This window comes from Salvia miltiorrhiza, chromosome 5 (assembly GCF_028751815.1).
Source record: "Salvia miltiorrhiza cultivar Shanhuang (shh) chromosome 5, IMPLAD_Smil_shh, whole genome shotgun sequence".
In the NCBI taxonomy this organism is placed as follows: Eukaryota; Viridiplantae; Streptophyta; class Magnoliopsida; order Lamiales; family Lamiaceae; genus Salvia; species Salvia miltiorrhiza.
In genome coordinates this window covers 15,957,898-15,976,006 of record NC_080391.1, presented here as the reverse complement: position 1 = coordinate 15,976,006, position 18,109 = coordinate 15,957,898, and the positions used below count along the sequence as shown (strand labels likewise).

Sequence of the window (18,109 nt, the reverse complement as noted above, 5' to 3'; positions counted from 1 at the left end):
CTCCATTGAGCCTTTGCACAATGATCTTGTGATCACAATTGGTTGTGAACACTAGCCTCCTGGCTTCATTGTCTTGTATATACCGCTTAAAGCTTTGCAGAAAATTATTTCCAAATAATATGTCTGCTCCGGTATCATGGAAATAAATTGGTGGAGTCTTGACCTTGTACCAAGGTGTCTGACCTGCTCCGCCGATTAATATTTCCGTTTGTTTTACTCCCTTTGATAGAAGCAAAATCTTTTTGGAGAAATCCCTTCCTGCAATTCGAGGTAGATCTTCTTCCACTTCTGCTGGAAAGACTCCTCGTTTTGCTGTACAGATTCATGCTCCTGAATCCACGTAAGCAGCAAAATATTCTGCTTTGAATTTTTTATATAACATTCCTACAGAGATGTATATCGAGAATGGACTTGTCATTGGATCATCACTCTTTGTCGTCCAATTGTAATCTCCATTCCTCCTGATTTCCATGACCATGGTTTATATTTGTCAAGGAAATCTCGTCCTAAGATCAGGACATCCGCTGCTTGTCCGGCTTGGCCTTCGGTCTGGATTTCAAAACCTCCAACCTCCAGAGTTCCGATGTATCGGTTGTCGCCTGGATTTGCCAGATAATACAACGAACTACAAGGAAACTTGTTCTCCCTGTTTGTTGTATCCAATCTTGTGGAAACTTGTCTCCATCCTTCGGGACATTTGAGCTTGATTCTCATGTCCGGAACTGGTGTTTCCTGGATTGCCCTTCTCTCATACGAATGAGAGAAACTTCTTGTTATAGGCCCTGAAGTTAGCCTATTTCCTTGGAATGATAGCCTTGGTGCTCCCAGTCTGAGACTCTGGGTATGGCTAAGCACCTGCTTGTCTCCTACGTCGATGTCGATTTCCCTGATCTGAGGAATCTCCACTCGGTTTGGATTAATTGCCTTGGCTACCTCCTTGAATATTTCTGGAATTTCAATAAATTCTTTTCCCAGAAATAATTCTGTATGATGGGAATTTGATAAGGCATACGAGACTTGATAAGTCAGTGAGTATGGCCTGTTTCCTCCCGTCATAAGTTCCTTCTTTTTGTAGTCCTGATAGAGGGTCAGGGCTCGGCTGAAGGATGAATCCTGGAGATTTTAAGCGATTTGTGGGTAGAATTCGGTTATAATCCTTTTGGCATAGAGATTGCCCGAAAAAGCTCCAAGAACTGATCCTCTAGCATCTCTGATTCTTTTGTCGCAAAGTACGACATCAAATGGTTGGTCTGTCCCTGGGGATAGGGAGGATTTGATTACCAACTGAATTGCTCCAATATGAATCCATTTCATCGTGCTTGCGACTTCTGGCTTCATTTTCTTAAGATCCTGCATAATATCTTCGGCAGGAACCAGCTGGATTTCCACCTGATTACTTGTAATCTCAATTGGAAGCGCCATTTCTCGGTTTGTAACACCAAAATAGACATGATGCTTCCTTTTGGATGGAATCAAGCTATGTAAAACTCGATTCAATCTTCCATTGGAAAACCCTTGGTATGTCTGTACCTCTCCAGTTTCCCTATTGAGTTTCTTCACGAGTTTTTTCACCACCTCCTCTTGTGGAATCAGAAAATGACTAGAAAATCCATTCTGATCCTCCTTCTGGATGTGGTGGACCTCGTGTTCTTCTTTAGTCTGACTCGTCTCCGGTTGATCCATCGGTCATCTCCGAATCTTCAGAACTAAAGACTTCTTCTTGCTCATATATACTCTCATCAGAGGATATATCTTCAAATTGATACATGGGTATCAAATTCTGGTAAAAGATAGCATCTTCGATATCCTGTGTGGATTCGAATCTTTTTATCCCTTTATTCTCGTTATCGGGGCAATTGGTAGAAATATGCCCCTTTGCACCGCACGACCAGCTGTTGCAATCCTTGAAACTTTCATTTGCTTTGGCCTGAGTACGCCTGAAAGTTTTTCTCGCCGGGATTCTCTTTTGATTTGAGAATCGGTTTCTTGATGGTCCGCTCCGTTGGCCTGATTTGTAAGAGCGTGCCTTCTGTCTGGTCCACATAGTTCTTGGCTTCCAAGAACTTATTCTGGACTTTCTTTCATAAGGTTGGTACCTATGTTTCTTTCTGCTCCTCCTTTGATCCAGCAGCTCAGCACCAATCTCTGTTGGAAGATCAATGTTGTTGCACATCAATGGGGATTTCTTGTTGAGTCTCCTCAATCTCTTGAGATTCCTCTGGTCCGCTGCCTTTTGGCACCATTCGGACAGCTTCTTGTGGACATAAGACATCCTTCTTGACGCGCTATCAAGTGGATATCCTCCTGGTGAAACATACTCATTGATGAGCATTTCCCTCCATGGACTTGGAAACTTTGGGAAAAAGAGGTCCATGGCCTTCTGTTCTTCAACCACCCCCATATGGACATATAGGGTGTACAAGCGCAGAAATTCATCGAGAGCTTTTGGCTCTAGCACCATCAATCTTAGATTGTAAAGTGCCTGTTGATATTTCTTTCGCTTTTCCTCTGCAGATCCTTCGAAAAAACCCATTCCCAAAAAATGGATTTTTATTTGTTTAGTAGTCACTTCAATGATGTCATATATCGACGTGCTGCTAAACATTTCCTCCCTTGCCGGGACCTCAATTTTATCCAGTATTGTTTTGCCATTCCTGCCAAGCTGGCTTCGAAGATTCTGGCAAATTCTTTTTTGTCGTAATCTATTGTGGCAATCACGACTTTTAATGATGAAGCCCATTCGTCGATGAGACCCTCCCAATCTTTGAAACTGGCTTCGTCGAGGTTGAGAATCAATCCATATGGATGGATTGGTTCTAAGGTGACCTTTCCTACAGGAGTGTCCTGCATTTTAGGCCTCCGTCGTCTGGTTCGTTGGAACTGGCTCGTATCTTCTTGAGCTGGTCCCTTCTTTGACGGTTCTCCTTCTTGAAGCTCGGTTTTGGGCACCTCATCTCCTTGGTTCATCTTTAGATCAACCATATTGAGGTTAGCAAAAGATTCTGCTAACTCCTGTAGATCTTCTAATCCGATTCTGTCAAGGCTATTCATGATATTTGCCTTTCATGATTCGGATTATGTCCTTTGGCTGCAACTCCTTTGGTGTTGCATCAAATAGAGATGGATACGTTGGGTCTTTAGACCATTGATTCCGAATTTTTCCGGAACATGGTTTTCGCCTTTCGATCTCCTCCATTCTTTTCTGAATATCACGCAAGAGGGTTAGGATTTCCTCTTGTTTGAGTGATATTTTGCTCATCTCCATTGGTAGCTCATACAGCTTGTTGCCGTAATATTCCACCATTTTTTGAATCTCCCGCAAGTTGGCATTGTCGGTAGAGTCTGGCTCGATTTTATGGTAGCTTGGATAAGCTACTCCTGCCTTGTTTTTTGGTTCCATCAATCGTGCGACTGATGGGCCTCGTCTCTGTTTCTTTCGATCGCCGTCCTAGCTGAGGCGAACCTTATGAGGTTCTCATGGTAGAATTGGATACTCGCGATAATATCGCGAATAAGCTCGATATCTCCTCCTCGTCGTAAGTTGGTAACGAGGGCTCGATTGTTCCATTTGAGATCGCCTAATAGACGACTGGTTTCTCTCTCCAGATTTTGGAGAGAATTCCTGTAGTGTACACATCTCGGACATTCGTCCGGATCCATAATTTTAAGTGGAGTCTCCTCCCACATAGGTTAATCATAAAATAAATTAAAAATAATATAATTCCTCTATAAAAACCCGCTCTGATACCATTTTGAACAAGGATCTTTTAAACTATTTTTTGCTTGATAGTACGTGGCATTGTCTCACCGTCCAGACCCAGATTACAAAGTAATCTATCGGGCACGAGGAAAGTTTCCAGCCGATATACCATTCAAGCCTCATTTTAATTCATATAATGAAGTAAGAGAATTCTTGGACATAGTAATGCAAAGGGTGGAAATAGCTAAAGGGCAAAATTGTCCTAAGTGGGTACATTTTGTATGTTTTAAAATAGGTGGGTACATTTTAGGTTTTATTTATGAAAAGGGGTATTTTCAACCATTAACCCTTTATTAAATTGGTTGAGTGTGTTGTGATTGAAATAATGGTCTCATCTTTTATGTGAGTATTAAAATAATTAAAGTGGAGTAAGAGTCCTACCTACTTTTACTAAAAAAAATGGATACCAAAATGTGAAATTGCCAAAAAAGGAAATATCAATACTAAAAATTGAGACTGAGGAAGCATATAATATAATTATCTGCTGAAATAGAAATTTTATTAAAAGGAAAAAAGATCGTCTAGAGGCAAAATAAAATCAGGAGAAAACACCCGCAAGAAACCACGAGTAATCGAAAAACAAACAAACCAAGACTATGAGAAAATATTTAGAGGATCGTCCTCGTCCAAAGAGTCTTCGTCGTCCAACATATCTCCCCATCTTTTAAAAATTACAGCCGACATAGATCGAGTAATGTCGGAAAAAGGAATAAAAACAAATATTAATGAAAAGTTGAAAAAAAAACAAAAAACAAATAAAGAAAACAAAAATGGTTTATCTCTCTATATATATATACACGTTGTCAAAGGTGTTAATAGCACCTCTTCTCTTTTCTCTCACCATTAAGTCCCTCCTCTACCTAAATCCCATCACTGAATGCTTTCGGGGATGCATCCTCAATGCATTACAAATCTTCATAATTAAAAAATTTAAAAATTTGTATTGATATAGTTATACTTGGCTAATTTATACTTACAGATATAATTATAGTTTGTATTATTTTTTTTCTTTAGAATTGTTTGGACTAATATTTTTCTTGAATTAATATATATATATATATATATATATATATATATATAGGGAGAAGATCCATGGAAAATGCTAAATATTTTGAGAATAGAGAATGCGTGAAAAAATAATGAATAAGTCTATAATTCCGATGAATAAATCAATGCATCGTATGAATAAGATTTTGGTCTGGGTTCGAATTCTGAGAGGGGCGAGATTTTCACTATATTTACTAAATATATCTGTTCATTAGTTATGCTGATATGTTGATAAAATTTATAGATTTCTTCGTTATTCTCCATTCTCTCGAAAAATATGATTCTCTATGAATCTTACCCCTATATATATATATAGGCTTAGTATCTAATGTAAATTTAATTTAATTGTGAAACTTAGGAACCATTCTAGTCCATAGATTATTTCAGATCTAACGATGGATATTTAATTATGCATTTAATTAATTTTCCCCTTTAAAATGAACAGAAAATCGCATAGTATTAAGGGGCATTTTCGTGAACAAATATACAGTCATTTTTAACAGATATATCAAATCCCTTAATTAACGTTCATGCATTTAATTACTCAAAATCTTTTCACCCACCAACCTCTTTTATTCCACCCACCGCCGTCTTCCTCATTTTGAACCCTAGAACATATGATTTCCGGCGCCTTCCACACAGTAAACAAATTTTTTTAATTCTTCTTCCCCATTTTCTCATCTCTTCTTGTAATTTTTTGTTTTTTTTTTTAGTTTTCGCGCGTCTCCCACACGCGATCATTCTTTCTCTCCTTCGCCCCGGGTAGTCCACTCGACACTGCCTCGCACCTGGCCGGCACTCCAACGCTGCTCGCCTCCTAGCGCCCCGAATCGACACTCCCTTCCACCCCCGACTGGAGATACGGCATAATGAGTAAATAAATTTAGTTGACAAAAGTTGGACCGAAGATGAATTTTGAGAAATATCTTAGCAATTAACTTCCCTCCCACCCATAGGCCATAACAAAATGGGTAATGGATAACCACTCTAATTACATTATTACCAGTAGCCCTTAAAAATTTAGACGTGGGCACGTGACATGTGGGCACCACGCCACGTCATGCCGTGAACATTTCCAGGCGACCGGTGCAGCCGGTAGGCGCATGAGAGATTTGAATAGTAGTGTTCCCGCCTCATCGAAAATATTGGTGGGCCGGCCGCTTAGCTGTCATTTGGAGGTATCTCTTTTGACTTACGACAGCTATTTTGCCTTTATTCGCGACCCTTCTATTTCTATTCTTTACTCTTTATATCAATCCTCCCTTAGATTCTATGCCTTTATTTCTTTTTACTCACCCCCATTTCTCGTGTACTTTACAATCTGCTCCAAGCGTTTTATCAACCTCCAAATATTAATAACTTTTGATAACTCGTATTGGAGATATCCCATTTATTTTCGACATGAATTTTAGAGAGTTGGTATTTTGTGTTTAAAATGTTATAAATAAAAAGATAAAAAAATAATTGTGATATAAAGAAAATACTCAAATTTTACGGAAAGTTTTGCGGAACGGTGATTGTATTTATTTATTTTTTACTACCGAAGAGATTTTTGGTGAATTGTACTAGATCAATTACATTGAAGGAAATTTATGTCCACGCTCTAAAATTTGGGTAATCTTATAGTGATAAATTGATACAGTGAATTAAAGATGGCTTAATTAGTTATCTTTATTTTAAAATATTGAGTGTATGTCCTAATGATTGAAAGATTTGTGCTTTTTTTTGGAATGGAAATAATACAATAGATGAGCATTTTTTGATATTGATATCGTGCCTTTGACCACTCAAAAAAATCATTGAATCAATATTTGATATTTTGTAGAAGCGTTTACTTTTGAGTATTAATCTTGATAAATAAAAGGAGTAAAGTTAATTTTTTGTTTACTGTAATTGATTGAAATTTTGTATATCCGAAAATCATTGATTATTTATATCATTAATTAGTTTTACTTGATTCATATCTCATTGGAAAGGTGAGATTGGAGAAATCTTACTCTTCATGATAAAAATACTCAATTATGCATCTTATCAATGATACAAAGTAAACACCTCTTTAGTGTACGTTTAAATTTGTCTGCTATGCTAGTTGAACAACGCTCAAATAAGCTTTACCGAATGTCCAACGAATCGATTAACTAATTATTTTATTTAATTTCATAGTCCACATATATAATACTAAAAGTTAATAGGTGAATCTATACATTCTCACTTAATAAAAGAAAATACTAATACTCATGAAAATACTCCCTTCGTCCCACTGTAAGTGAGACTTTTTTTTTTGCACGGAAATTAAGAAAAGTGTATTTTGTGTATAGGTAAAAAAGTGAAAATGTGTTTAAATGGGAAAACTTTTACCCAAAAAATGAAAGAGTCTCACTTATAGTGGGACGCCCAAAATAGAAAGAGTCTCAGATACAGTGGGACGGAGGGAGTAAAAAACTATATATACTAACCTTTTTTTGTCGTGAATATAAAAATATACCCATAAATGATTACTCCCTCCGTCCACGAAATGAGTACCCATTTGTGGATGGCACGGGTTTTAAGAAATGTATTGAGTGTAGTGTGAATAGAATATGGGTCCCACCTTTTTTAGTGTATTGATTAAAGTGTTGTGTGGGGTACACTTGCCAAAAAGGGAAATGGATACTCATTTCGTGGACGGACAAAAAAGGAAATATGGGTACTCATTTCGTGGACGGAGGGAGTATTTTTTAAAAAAAGCACAAACCTGCGCCCCCTCCCCAAACCTTAATTCCTAACTGCCGAGGTCTTAAATGCGCCGCCCGCAGACACTCTTTCTAAATGTGCGACTGCATCCCATTTCTCATCGCCTGCACTTCTCTTCCCCAACCCTAATTCCTCCTCTCACCCCCCCTCTCCCGGGCATCCTCCCTCTCTGATGCGCCGCCTGCCGCCCTTAATCACCACGGTCGCGCCACTGCCACTCCCCCTGAAAGTAAGCCGCATCCCCCCCTCTCATCACATGCGCCCCTACCCCCAAATCTTAATATCCCTGTCGTCATCCCCTCTCACTTTGAATGCGCCGGTGCCTCTCGACCTTGTCGTATCCGCCCTTTTCTCTCCCCCCTACATTTTTGCACAACCACCACCCTTTCTATTGTGTGCTGCCACCGACAATGCCTCTATCCTCAATCTCGAATGCTATCTTTCCTCGTCAATTTTTCTCTCTCCCCAATCTGAAATCTCCAATCTTTAGAGTTTCATTCTCTCTCGATTCTCGGCTCTCCTATGAGAATTGCCGCCGCCACATCTTCAACACCTCCGTTTTCGATTAACTATTACACGATTTTCACAATTTCGCCAAAATTGTGTAACAATGTACCTTTTTAGTAAAAAATGTTATTATTTCCACAATTTTATTTGTATGACTAAAATATATCTGATTTACCATTTTCGTATGTCCTTATAAAATGTATTAAATTTATTTTTAGTAAGATTTCATTTACAATAAAGTGAGACTACTTCACTCATAACATATTTAATTATTTTTATTTTATTAAAACTCGTGCCATTTATAAATGGTTATTTTTTTATAAGACGAAGAGAGTCATATTCTTCAACAACAACAATACATATAATATGGAATTTAAACCATCGATATATTAAGATAGGGGAGTGATTTTTGGACACCAGGTGTCTTAAACACCTTCATAAAAAAATCTATTTTTGCTTGATATTTAATTTGATCGATTTTTTGCTATTTAGTGATTTGTCTAAAATATCATTTCTAAAAATATATTCAACCGATTTTATTATTATTTTTGATTTTATATATTTTTATATTAAAAAAATAAATTAGTGAACTTGGAAAAAAAGAAAAATATAAAAATCGAAAATAATAACAAAACCGATTGAATATATTTTTGAAAAGGAAATTTTAGACAAATCAATAAATAATAAAAAATCGATCAAATTAAATATTAAGCAAAAATCAATTTTTTATGAAGATGTCTAAGACACCTGGTGTCCAAAAATCTTTACCCATTTGAATATAACCATGCATAACACAACACCTATATGTCCAAACAAGTGCAGCAGTTTTTGGCGCACTCCCACATCCACAACTCCCCAATTTAGCCTTTTGTAACAGTTGAGTTCCTAATGCAGTTTTAATATTGTTGGTCATGCTCATTTGTTAATTATTTTAATTTTCTCTTAATCAATTGTTATTCAAATTACAAGATTCTTTTAAGGATCAGTGATACTGATTCAGTATTACTGGCAAAATCAATCTTTTGATTCGACTACAATTCACTGTAAAGAAGTAAAGATATGTAATTTTAATTAACGTATAACGAGTATATATATTATGAACGTAGTGTTTATTAAAAAAATATTGTTAGGTGTATAGAGAGTGGTACAAATTTTTAAAAAAATATTGTTAGGTGTATAGAGAGTGGAGAAAATATTGTTGAGTGTATTGGTAATGATCAAAAAATATTTTAATTAGTATTGAGAGTGACGAAAAGGTAAAAAATAAGCGGTGGGGTATAATCCAAAAATAGATAGAAAATTTTTTTGTGAACGTCCCAAAAAGGAAAAGTAGAAAGTCTTTTGATTTGACTACAATTCACTGTACGGGATTAGACATATCTAATTTTAATTTTAATTAACATATAACGAGTATATACTATGAACGTAGCGTTTAAATCCTATACTAAATTATAGAAATTTAGTACTAATTACTTATCCTGCCCCCGAGCTTATTTTGGTTAGAAAACATACTCACTCTGTCCCACTTCAATTCAATTGACACTTTTACTTTGGGCACGGAAATTAAGAATAAATGATTGAGTGTGTAAAATGGATGGAGACTATTTGTTTAATGTGTATAGAGAAGGTAGTGACCATATACTATTTTTGAAAAGTGCCAATTGAAATGGGACAAATAAAAAAAGGTAAATGTGCCAATTGAAGTGAGACGGAGGGAGTACTGGAAAATATTGTCACTGAAGAAGAAGATTACATTAGCTCAATTTGGCTGCACACGATCCATTTAAAATACATCTCTTAAAATCTAAATAGATTTATTAAGTAAAAGTAACATGAGAAAAAAAGTGACAGAAAGCCGAAATTTGTTTTTGTCCAGAATTTTCACTCTGATTTTGTTTTTCTTTCAGTTTATCCTTTTTAAAAAAATAAACTTTCAGTTTATCTTTTAAGTTAGCTTATGCTATATTTTGATGAATGTAATCACCATTGCCGAGAGTTCGGACAACATTTCAGTTGAAGCATTCCTTTTTTTCTGCAAAAAATATCGAAAATGCAATTGTTGGAAATAAGCGTTTGTGAAGTAAACAAATACATCTAACACGTCATATACATGAAATGACAAACAAATCAATTACCTCTTCCCAAAATAGTGATTATTTTCCGGAATAATTTTGAGAGTTCTCTTTTATTTTAGATTGCTTCATATATACTTTGAAACTTTCATACCCTTAATAGGATTAGTATTAATTTTGAAATTGGATTAATGTATAAAAAACGAAAAATAATTTATATGCTGTCTAACTATCATCCATTTTCATTTGAAAAAATGAAGAAGGAAAAAGCAAGAAAATTTTCGAAACATGACACATTAGGAAATAAGGAATATCTGAGGGACCTTTCCGCAAACGAAAAATAACGCACGTAACTTCGTGCGAGTTTCCTCCGTATCATCGCCGCGCTCAAGCCCAATCTCAACCGTTAATTTCAATCGCGAAACCCTAGGCCGCCCACTATATATACCACTTTTAAACCGAAATTCAATTTTAAAAATCCATACAAAGAAAACGAAAAATTGGAAAAAAAAAAAACAGGAAGCTAACTCATTTTTCCTCTCTCTATCCCCATCCTCTCCCCTTAGACTTTATCCAATAATTTCGAGATTAGTTGATTGATGGGTGCTATGGCCACGAATAATTCAACGACGGCGTACGCCGCTTGGGAGGAGGTGTTGGTGTCGACGGAGAAGGGGCGGCGGGAGGTTCACTATTACCTCAAACGATGCGGCGGCGGCAGAGATCTGGTTGTTGTGGGGAAGGAGAAGAGCGCTAGGCATATGTCGTATCATTACACGATTAGAGATAACAAATTGACGCCCTCCATTTTGAACGGCGCTTCGAGGCTGAAGTTGAGGTCGAGACGGGAGGTCGTAGACTGGCTGGACTCAATAATTTCAGGTGCTCTTATAATCTTTTTGTTGATTTTTTGGGGTGATTTATTTTTCTCCGTGAAATTTGAGTTATTTTGCTGAAAGTGTTTCTTTTTATGGTTCGGAGTTAGTTCCAAGTTTTTATTTTTAATTCCTTCTTCCTTGTTAATCTATTTGTTGTAATCGACTTTTAAGGTTTGATTTGGATTTGGATTATTCTGTGTTTCGCGTTATGTGTTTTTTGTTTTTAGATCTGTGCCTTAGCAGTTTTAAGCATGTGATTGTCTTATGTGAGCTTTTAAGATTTTTCCTCTTTTTTCTTCTGGGTACGGTATGCAAGAGCTGAGCTGTTATCTCTCCTCCCCATTTTTTTTCTCCTTTTTCCTGCCGGATTCAGTCCGGTTTTTCTATCCAGGAGAGAAAAGGTGAAAAAAAATGAAGTCTTTTTATTTGTGGTCAGCAATTACTGCCGTCTCACGGATCTAAAGGATTGAACGGTATTTTTATCCGGGTGATTCGTTTTTTCGGGTTAAAAATGTTTTTTGGGGAAATTTAATGCTTTTGGCCATGTCGTGTTTTTTTCCTAGCAATTTTCATCCGTTCTATGTTTTCATCGACTACATTTCCCCCTCTTCCAAATTGATGGGGATAGTAACTTCAGGCGTTTCACTCGATTTAATTGAAAAGGTTCAGTTAGTTCAGGGTTTTTTTTTTCTTTATTTTAGCGGTGGATTTAATCGAAACTTTGTTATTGTTGCGTTGCTGCATCTTTTATGTTGAGCAAAATCGAATATGCTGAGTTGAATAAGTTAGGGGGTTGATTGGGTGTGGCTTTCTTGATAACAGTGTTTGGTTTCTGGGCTTTGGGGTGTTTTTCTCTATTTGGTGTCTTCTCCTAGTGCAGTTGCAATTTTGGGTGGAGCAATGGCCTCAGGGAACATGTTTCTAGATTTTCTTTGCCATAATTTGGTGCAACCCTGCCTTCCAGATGGATGAGGGATCTGGCTTTTTTTCTAAATTCTATCCTGAGCCTCTTCTTTGTGATGATTAAAAACTCCATCGCATTTAGGAGGTTGTTTTACACTGTTTATGAAAAATCGTTCTTCTTTTGATTTCCTTGTTATAACCTCTCTCTTTTTCAATCATGACTTACATCCTCTCAACTCCGTTGATGCTCGCGAAGACTGACAATTATCTGGGGTGCAGGAGTACTAAGCCAATTTCTAAGAGCTGGTTGAGAGACTCAGAAAATCCAAATTCCCTTTCTAGGTTAACATCTGAAAGTTCTCTCACGGCCAATATTGTCTTGTTCTGTGTTTGCCTTCTTTTCTTTCTTTGATTTGTGGTGATCATTTTTTGGATGTTGAAGAGAGGCATATGAGATTTGTATTGTATGAGTATTTTGAACAGTTTGTTTCCTTTAGTTTGCTTATTTAGTAAGTGTATAATGCACATGCACGTACTTGTGATTTTGCTTAATTTAATTAAGCTTCTAGCAGGCAGTGCTTTTCTATTGTGCTTATTGTTTCTTGTGCCTATGGTTTCAGGCGAGCAGCATAATAGTTCTAGACAATTTGGAGGTGGGATGGATAGGAATTTAGATGATGACGTTATCGAGGTTAGTTAATGACATGGTTTTTGTTTGTGCCTTATGGTTAAATCTTTTATTGACAGTAATTAATTTGGTCAATCATCTAATTTTGCTTGATCTTTTCAGGATGTTATGAAGCAGAAGTTAGGTCAGTGTAAGGTTGAATCTACATGGTTAGGTTCTTCTTGGACGTGCCGGAAAAGGCGGGCGCATTATCAGTCATTCTGTCGCAATGGAGCTGTGATATCTGTAAGCACAATTCCTTACTGTGTTGTTTTTACTGTCTACGTGCAAGTGTTTTCACATTTGTGCTTCATTATTAACTCATCTAATGCTTCCATTTAAACCTTCTTTTTACTTGCAGGCTCAAGAGTTTGTGTATGTATTGGCTGAACAAGGCAAAAGACTTGTTGCTTACTTAGATGATATGTATGAAGATATCAGAGGCAACAAGATGGTTGTGGTACGATGGTTTCACAAAATTGATGAGGTTGGTTTTGTTTTGCCTCATGATTATAATGACAGAGAGATTTTCTTTTCTCTGTGTCTTCAAGATCTCAGCATAGAATGCATTGATGGACTAGCAACTGTTCTCAGTCCAGAGCATTATGAGAAATACATAAGCGAAGCAACAAACACAGTGTTGATGCCTTTTGTGTGCTGTAAACTCTTTGATAATGATGACGTCAAGCCTTTTGACATAACACGAGTTAAAGGTTATTGGAAGCAGGAAATATTCAGGAAGTCAAACAGAATTGGTGAGGCTGTTGGATTAAGACCCAACAAGAGAATTCGCTGGTCTAAAGAGAGTGATATGTATTCGAAGTCCCCTGATAATGGAGAGTCTGTTGTGACCAGTTTACGAGATTTCAGTGGCTCTTATCTTGAATGTAAAGTAGGTGTTAGAAAAGGTAGTAAGAAGGAACATGGCTCATATGTATCTTTGTCTGGTCGGGATAATGCTGCTCGACGCAAGTCTGAGCAATATTTGTCTGTTGGCTCCCAAGTTGAGGTGCTTTCTCAAGATAGTGGCATCAGGGGCTGCTGGTTCAGGGCTTTGATCATTAAGAAACACAAAGATAAGGTCAAAATACAGTACAAGGATGTCAAGGATGCTGTTGATGATTCAAAAAATCTAGAGGTAAGGATGATGCTAGTTTTTATCTTTTAGTAGTTAAGGAAGGATTCTTTTATTATGGAATTACTAATCTGTTGTTTAACTCTGCAGGAGTGGATCTTGGCCTCTCGACTAGCCAGACCAGATGCCTTTGGGGTTCGTTTGCCTGGAAGGACCACTGTAAGACCGAACCTGCCTTCTGAAAAGGAAAACATAGCTTGTGTGGTAACTGTCGGCACTGTTGTTGATGCTTGGTGGCATGATGGTTGGTGGGAAGGGATTGTAGTGAAGAATGAATTTGAAGATAGGATTACTGTTTATTTTCCAGGTGCGTACAATTAGCTTGTTTGTTATTTTAATTTTTTTTATAGCAGCTTTATCTGAAATAACTCTATATACTTGCTTTGATATGCACCAATATTTTAAATTTTTATTTAATAGCAGTTTTATCTGGAATAACTGTATGCACTAATATTGATATCAACATGGTCTTTGAAACAGATGAAAAGCAAGAGTGTACATTCAGTGCTGGTGATTTGAGGCATTCGAAGGAATGGTTGAACAACGGGTGGCAAAATATCAAGCAAAGGCCAGACATTGTCTTGGCAGTCTATGGCAGTGACAAAATATCTTGTATCAAAAAAGATGATTTGCCTTCATGCGACAGCACAGCTCTCGCTGCTCCCTTGAACAATGATGCTTTGCCTCAAAAGATGATCAAGACCGGTGAGGCAGTGTCAGCCCGTGAAGACAAAATGGTAATCGAGTGTCCTCAAGTTGTCAGAGACCTCACAAAAGATTATCTGCTTGCTCAGCTGCGATGGAGATCATCAGGGAAAAAAAGACGCGGTCGAAGCCCTGTCCACAAGGCTGGTGTTGAGGCAGGGTTGCCTACATTCAAGGGATTCTTTGTAAACTCATCCTTGAAATTAGATGCAGACAACTGCAAATCCTCTAGGGATTCTCGCTTCAGTTCATCGGTTGTGCCACCATTGACGAACTTGGTAATGTCCAGGTGATGTTCCTCACATTTCTGGTGTGCATTTCTAGCTGGTGATCAAGTTGACTTAGGGAGTAGATTTGTTTTAACTTTTTGTAGCAAGGTGTTTGTAAGTTGAGAAGAGCGCCGCGCAACGAGCTCGCCCCTGTATAAATTAGGTGGCCTGAGTGTAGCATGTTCCCTCAGATCCCAGGCAGTTTTGATTTAGCAAGAAAGCTATAGGTGATCCCCCACTCAGTTAGGATGTGTCTTGATTTCTACATGAAATCCTTTTGTACACTGTAATTATTCTTTTCAAATCAAAGTTCCGCTCTTGAGCTTCTAATGAAATCCTGCAATTATTCTCTGTTTTTTGTGCGAATCCCTAAGTTGTATGTGTTGAAATCCATTATCGGGTTTGGTCCATTTCCGCTAGCCAAACACTAGCCTCAATTTGTTTTCCAGTATGTTTAGAGGTCTGGAAAACCTCGCAGCCATAGCAATATCTTTTAGTTCCACCAAACTTCATTTTCTCCATGTCTGCCAATACTTACTTTCTTTGATAAATAAGTCCATGCTCTGTGGAAGCCCATCGATCCTTGCAAGTTTGTATATATTTCTCAGGTTAATTAATTCTCAAGTAAATGCAATATATGATTATGAAATGGAGGAGCAACAAATGAAGATATTAGGCTCAGTTGAAGGGATGATATTTGGATCATAGATAAGACAGATTCTTGGTGTGGAACACACAAATTGGTACATCAATACACTTTTCTCCTGAGTTATCTGCTGGTTTGTGAGCAATTGAAGAATCAAAAGGTTCATAAAAAAGAGACGAGGCATCATGAGTCAAGAATGAGTTTAAAATTCTCTATAGCCACTATCTTAGGATGGTTTATAGGGGTGAGTATTCAGTTCGGACGTCTCCAAACCTACCCGAACCCACCAGTCTCCAAACCTACCCGAACCCACCAGAATCGAAAATCAAAGGGCGTGTAAAACATGAATCGACCCGGACTGATTTCATACTGAAAACTGGCCCAAAACTGCCCTGATTTTCACCTTTTTTCACATGTTACTTAGACATCAATTCATACACTTCAAAATTTTTGACTTATATACTTGAAAGCTTTCATGACGGAATCAACATGCTTTCATGACAGAAGAAAATCTCAAATCGACTGATGTTGTGATGAAAATGTCAATTGCCACCACTACCTACCTGTTCAAGTGAGCTGAGTCATTAAAGATTGAATGCCTACTGCTAAGGGAAGAAAGTATTGTATATCTGATTTGGATGGAAGTATAACTTCACTTTCTACCTTATTTTATGGACATTCTCCTCTCGTAATGTGTAGATAATTGGTAGCAATTCTGAGGAGCTACAAAAAATGTTTGGGAGACATTTTCAGACGACAAACTAGCTCGTAAGCAAGATCTCCAAAAGATCACTCGATGCACTCAAACAATATTACAAGGTCTCTCTCTCTCTCTCTCTCTTTCGATGCACTTCTTACCTTTAATATTTACACTATCATAAACTACTGTTTTGATCACATAGATAGATAGATAGATAGATGCACAGACCCATAAGAAGTAATTCTCACTCATTTCAATTGATATGCATGACGATCTTTCTACTGATTGAATGATCAAGTTACGTCTCGAATTAAAGAAAAAGTTTAAGATACCAAATGTAATTGGATATGCGTAGAGATGTTTATAAAGTAGACATGACAGAAAATTTGATGCAATTACTAGTTATCCTGTTTTTATAGTTAAGCCATTTAAATTTGTACATATCCGTTCACTTCAAAAGTTGGTAAAACAAAATTTCTTTATGTTTGTGGGTATAAATAAAGTTCCATCCTCCAAAATGGATATGCCTGCATAAATATTGTCATTTCTCTGATCATGAAAAACTATTGCTTCGTTCCTTGAATTTGTTATTGAAATGAACTTTTAGCTCCAAGTTCAATGCTAATTCAAAAAAGGAAACCTTTAGCTCCACAATGCATTGTGAATAGTAATGTAAATAGACATGGAAGGGCGTGGAAGGATTTGGTTAGAAGTGAAATATTTTTGAAGCCTATTTGTGTGGCAAGACGAAGAATACATGATATATGATTATGAAATTTAGGATCTCATTCAAGTTATACAAATATTGTGTTTTATAATTGTGAAAATATACCATATGCTAATCGCATGGTGGAGCAAACGCATTGCAACACATTGTCAAAACGATGGAATTATGTCTTACCTTTAATTAAACCATTAATTGAGTTTTTTTTTTTTAGAAAATTAATTGAGTTGTTATAGTGCCGAAATGATTTTTTGCTATTTAAAAATAATTAATTCAAGAGTACTTACTAAAATGCCGAAAAACCACTATCATGGTCAAATTGCATTTAGGGTTGGAATGTGCAAAATCCGGATAAATTCGAAAATTCGAACCGAACCTAATCTAATCAAAATATTAATTCGGTTCGGTGAAATGGTTCGGTTTTGATTTTGAATTTTGAAATTTTTTATTTTTCAGTTCGGTTATGGTTTTTAAGAAAAAATATTTGGTTAACCGAAAATCGAACCGAAATAATAATTTTTATATATTATTTAAAAAAATTATTATTATTACTATTCTATAAAATAGTCAATAATCACTCTTAATTTATAATCTTAATCTCGGTCAATTTAAAAAAATTAAAGTAACTTTTCAATAATTACTCTTAATTTATACTCTTAATATTTTAAGATGTTTGAAAATTTTGGATTATTGTTTTTTACGGATTTCGAATGAATGCTAAATAGTTATTTAAACTTTAAAAAATATATTGTGTGCTTATTTCAGTAATTTGGTTTTAACCGAAACCGAATCGAAATATCTCGGTTCGATTTTGTTCGGTTTTAAACATGTTCGGTTTGGATTTGGATATTAATTATATAATTCGGTTTTAATTTAATTTTTGTTATTCGGTTCGGTTCAGTGACCGAATAACCGAATGCTAACCCCTAATTTAGGGTACTTAGAATAATTATATTTTAATAACAAAGAACAACAATTTGATTAAATTATTCAATTAACAACACAATAATATACAATCGGATTCCTAACATTTTTTATAAGGCGAATTATCCTGAGAGACCAAATGTATGAGACAGATCGGGTTGGGACTGGGGTGTGAGTCTAAAGTGCGAGTAGGGGTGGGTCTAGGCGCTGATTAGGACGGGTTGACGAGGATAGCGGGGTCACAACTTCAAATTAATTATTGTTGTGATGAAAAGTAATAATCAATATGAAGAAAAGTAATATTTGTCAAATAATTATTATCGTAAAAAAATAACTATTGATATGAAGAAAAATAATGTTTCAAAAATCAAATAAAAATTAATGTTTCAAAAATCATTGAACCTGCGCGTTATGAATGATAGGTAAAGAAGATTACCAT

The 18,109-nt window shown here is 36.4% G+C and overlaps 1 protein-coding gene across 3 annotated transcripts; it reads left to right on the top strand.

Annotated features, from left to right (window-relative positions):
* The first annotated feature begins 10,583 nt into the window (after positions 1-10,583).
* LOC130986331 (uncharacterized) lies at positions 10,584-15,011 on the top strand. 3 transcript variants are annotated; one of them, XM_057909720.1, is made up of 7 exons: positions 10,932-11,001; positions 12,180-12,242; positions 12,521-12,591; positions 12,691-12,813; positions 12,929-13,705; positions 13,793-14,009; positions 14,183-15,011. In XM_057909720.1, exons 3-7 carry the CDS (start codon positions 12,559-12,561, stop codon positions 14,698-14,700), a joined length of 1,668 nt encoding a protein of 555 aa, XP_057765703.1. In that variant the 5' UTR covers positions 10,932-11,001; positions 12,180-12,242; positions 12,521-12,558; the 3' UTR covers positions 14,701-15,011. The 3 variants fall into 3 exon arrangements, with proteins under 3 accessions (XP_057765701.1, XP_057765703.1, XP_057765702.1); XM_057909718.1 differs by lacking the exon at positions 12,180-12,242 and having other exon boundaries at positions 10,584-11,001; XM_057909719.1 differs by lacking the exon at positions 10,932-11,001 and having other exon boundaries at positions 12,161-12,242.
* The last annotated feature ends 3,098 nt before the right edge of the window (positions 15,012-18,109 follow it).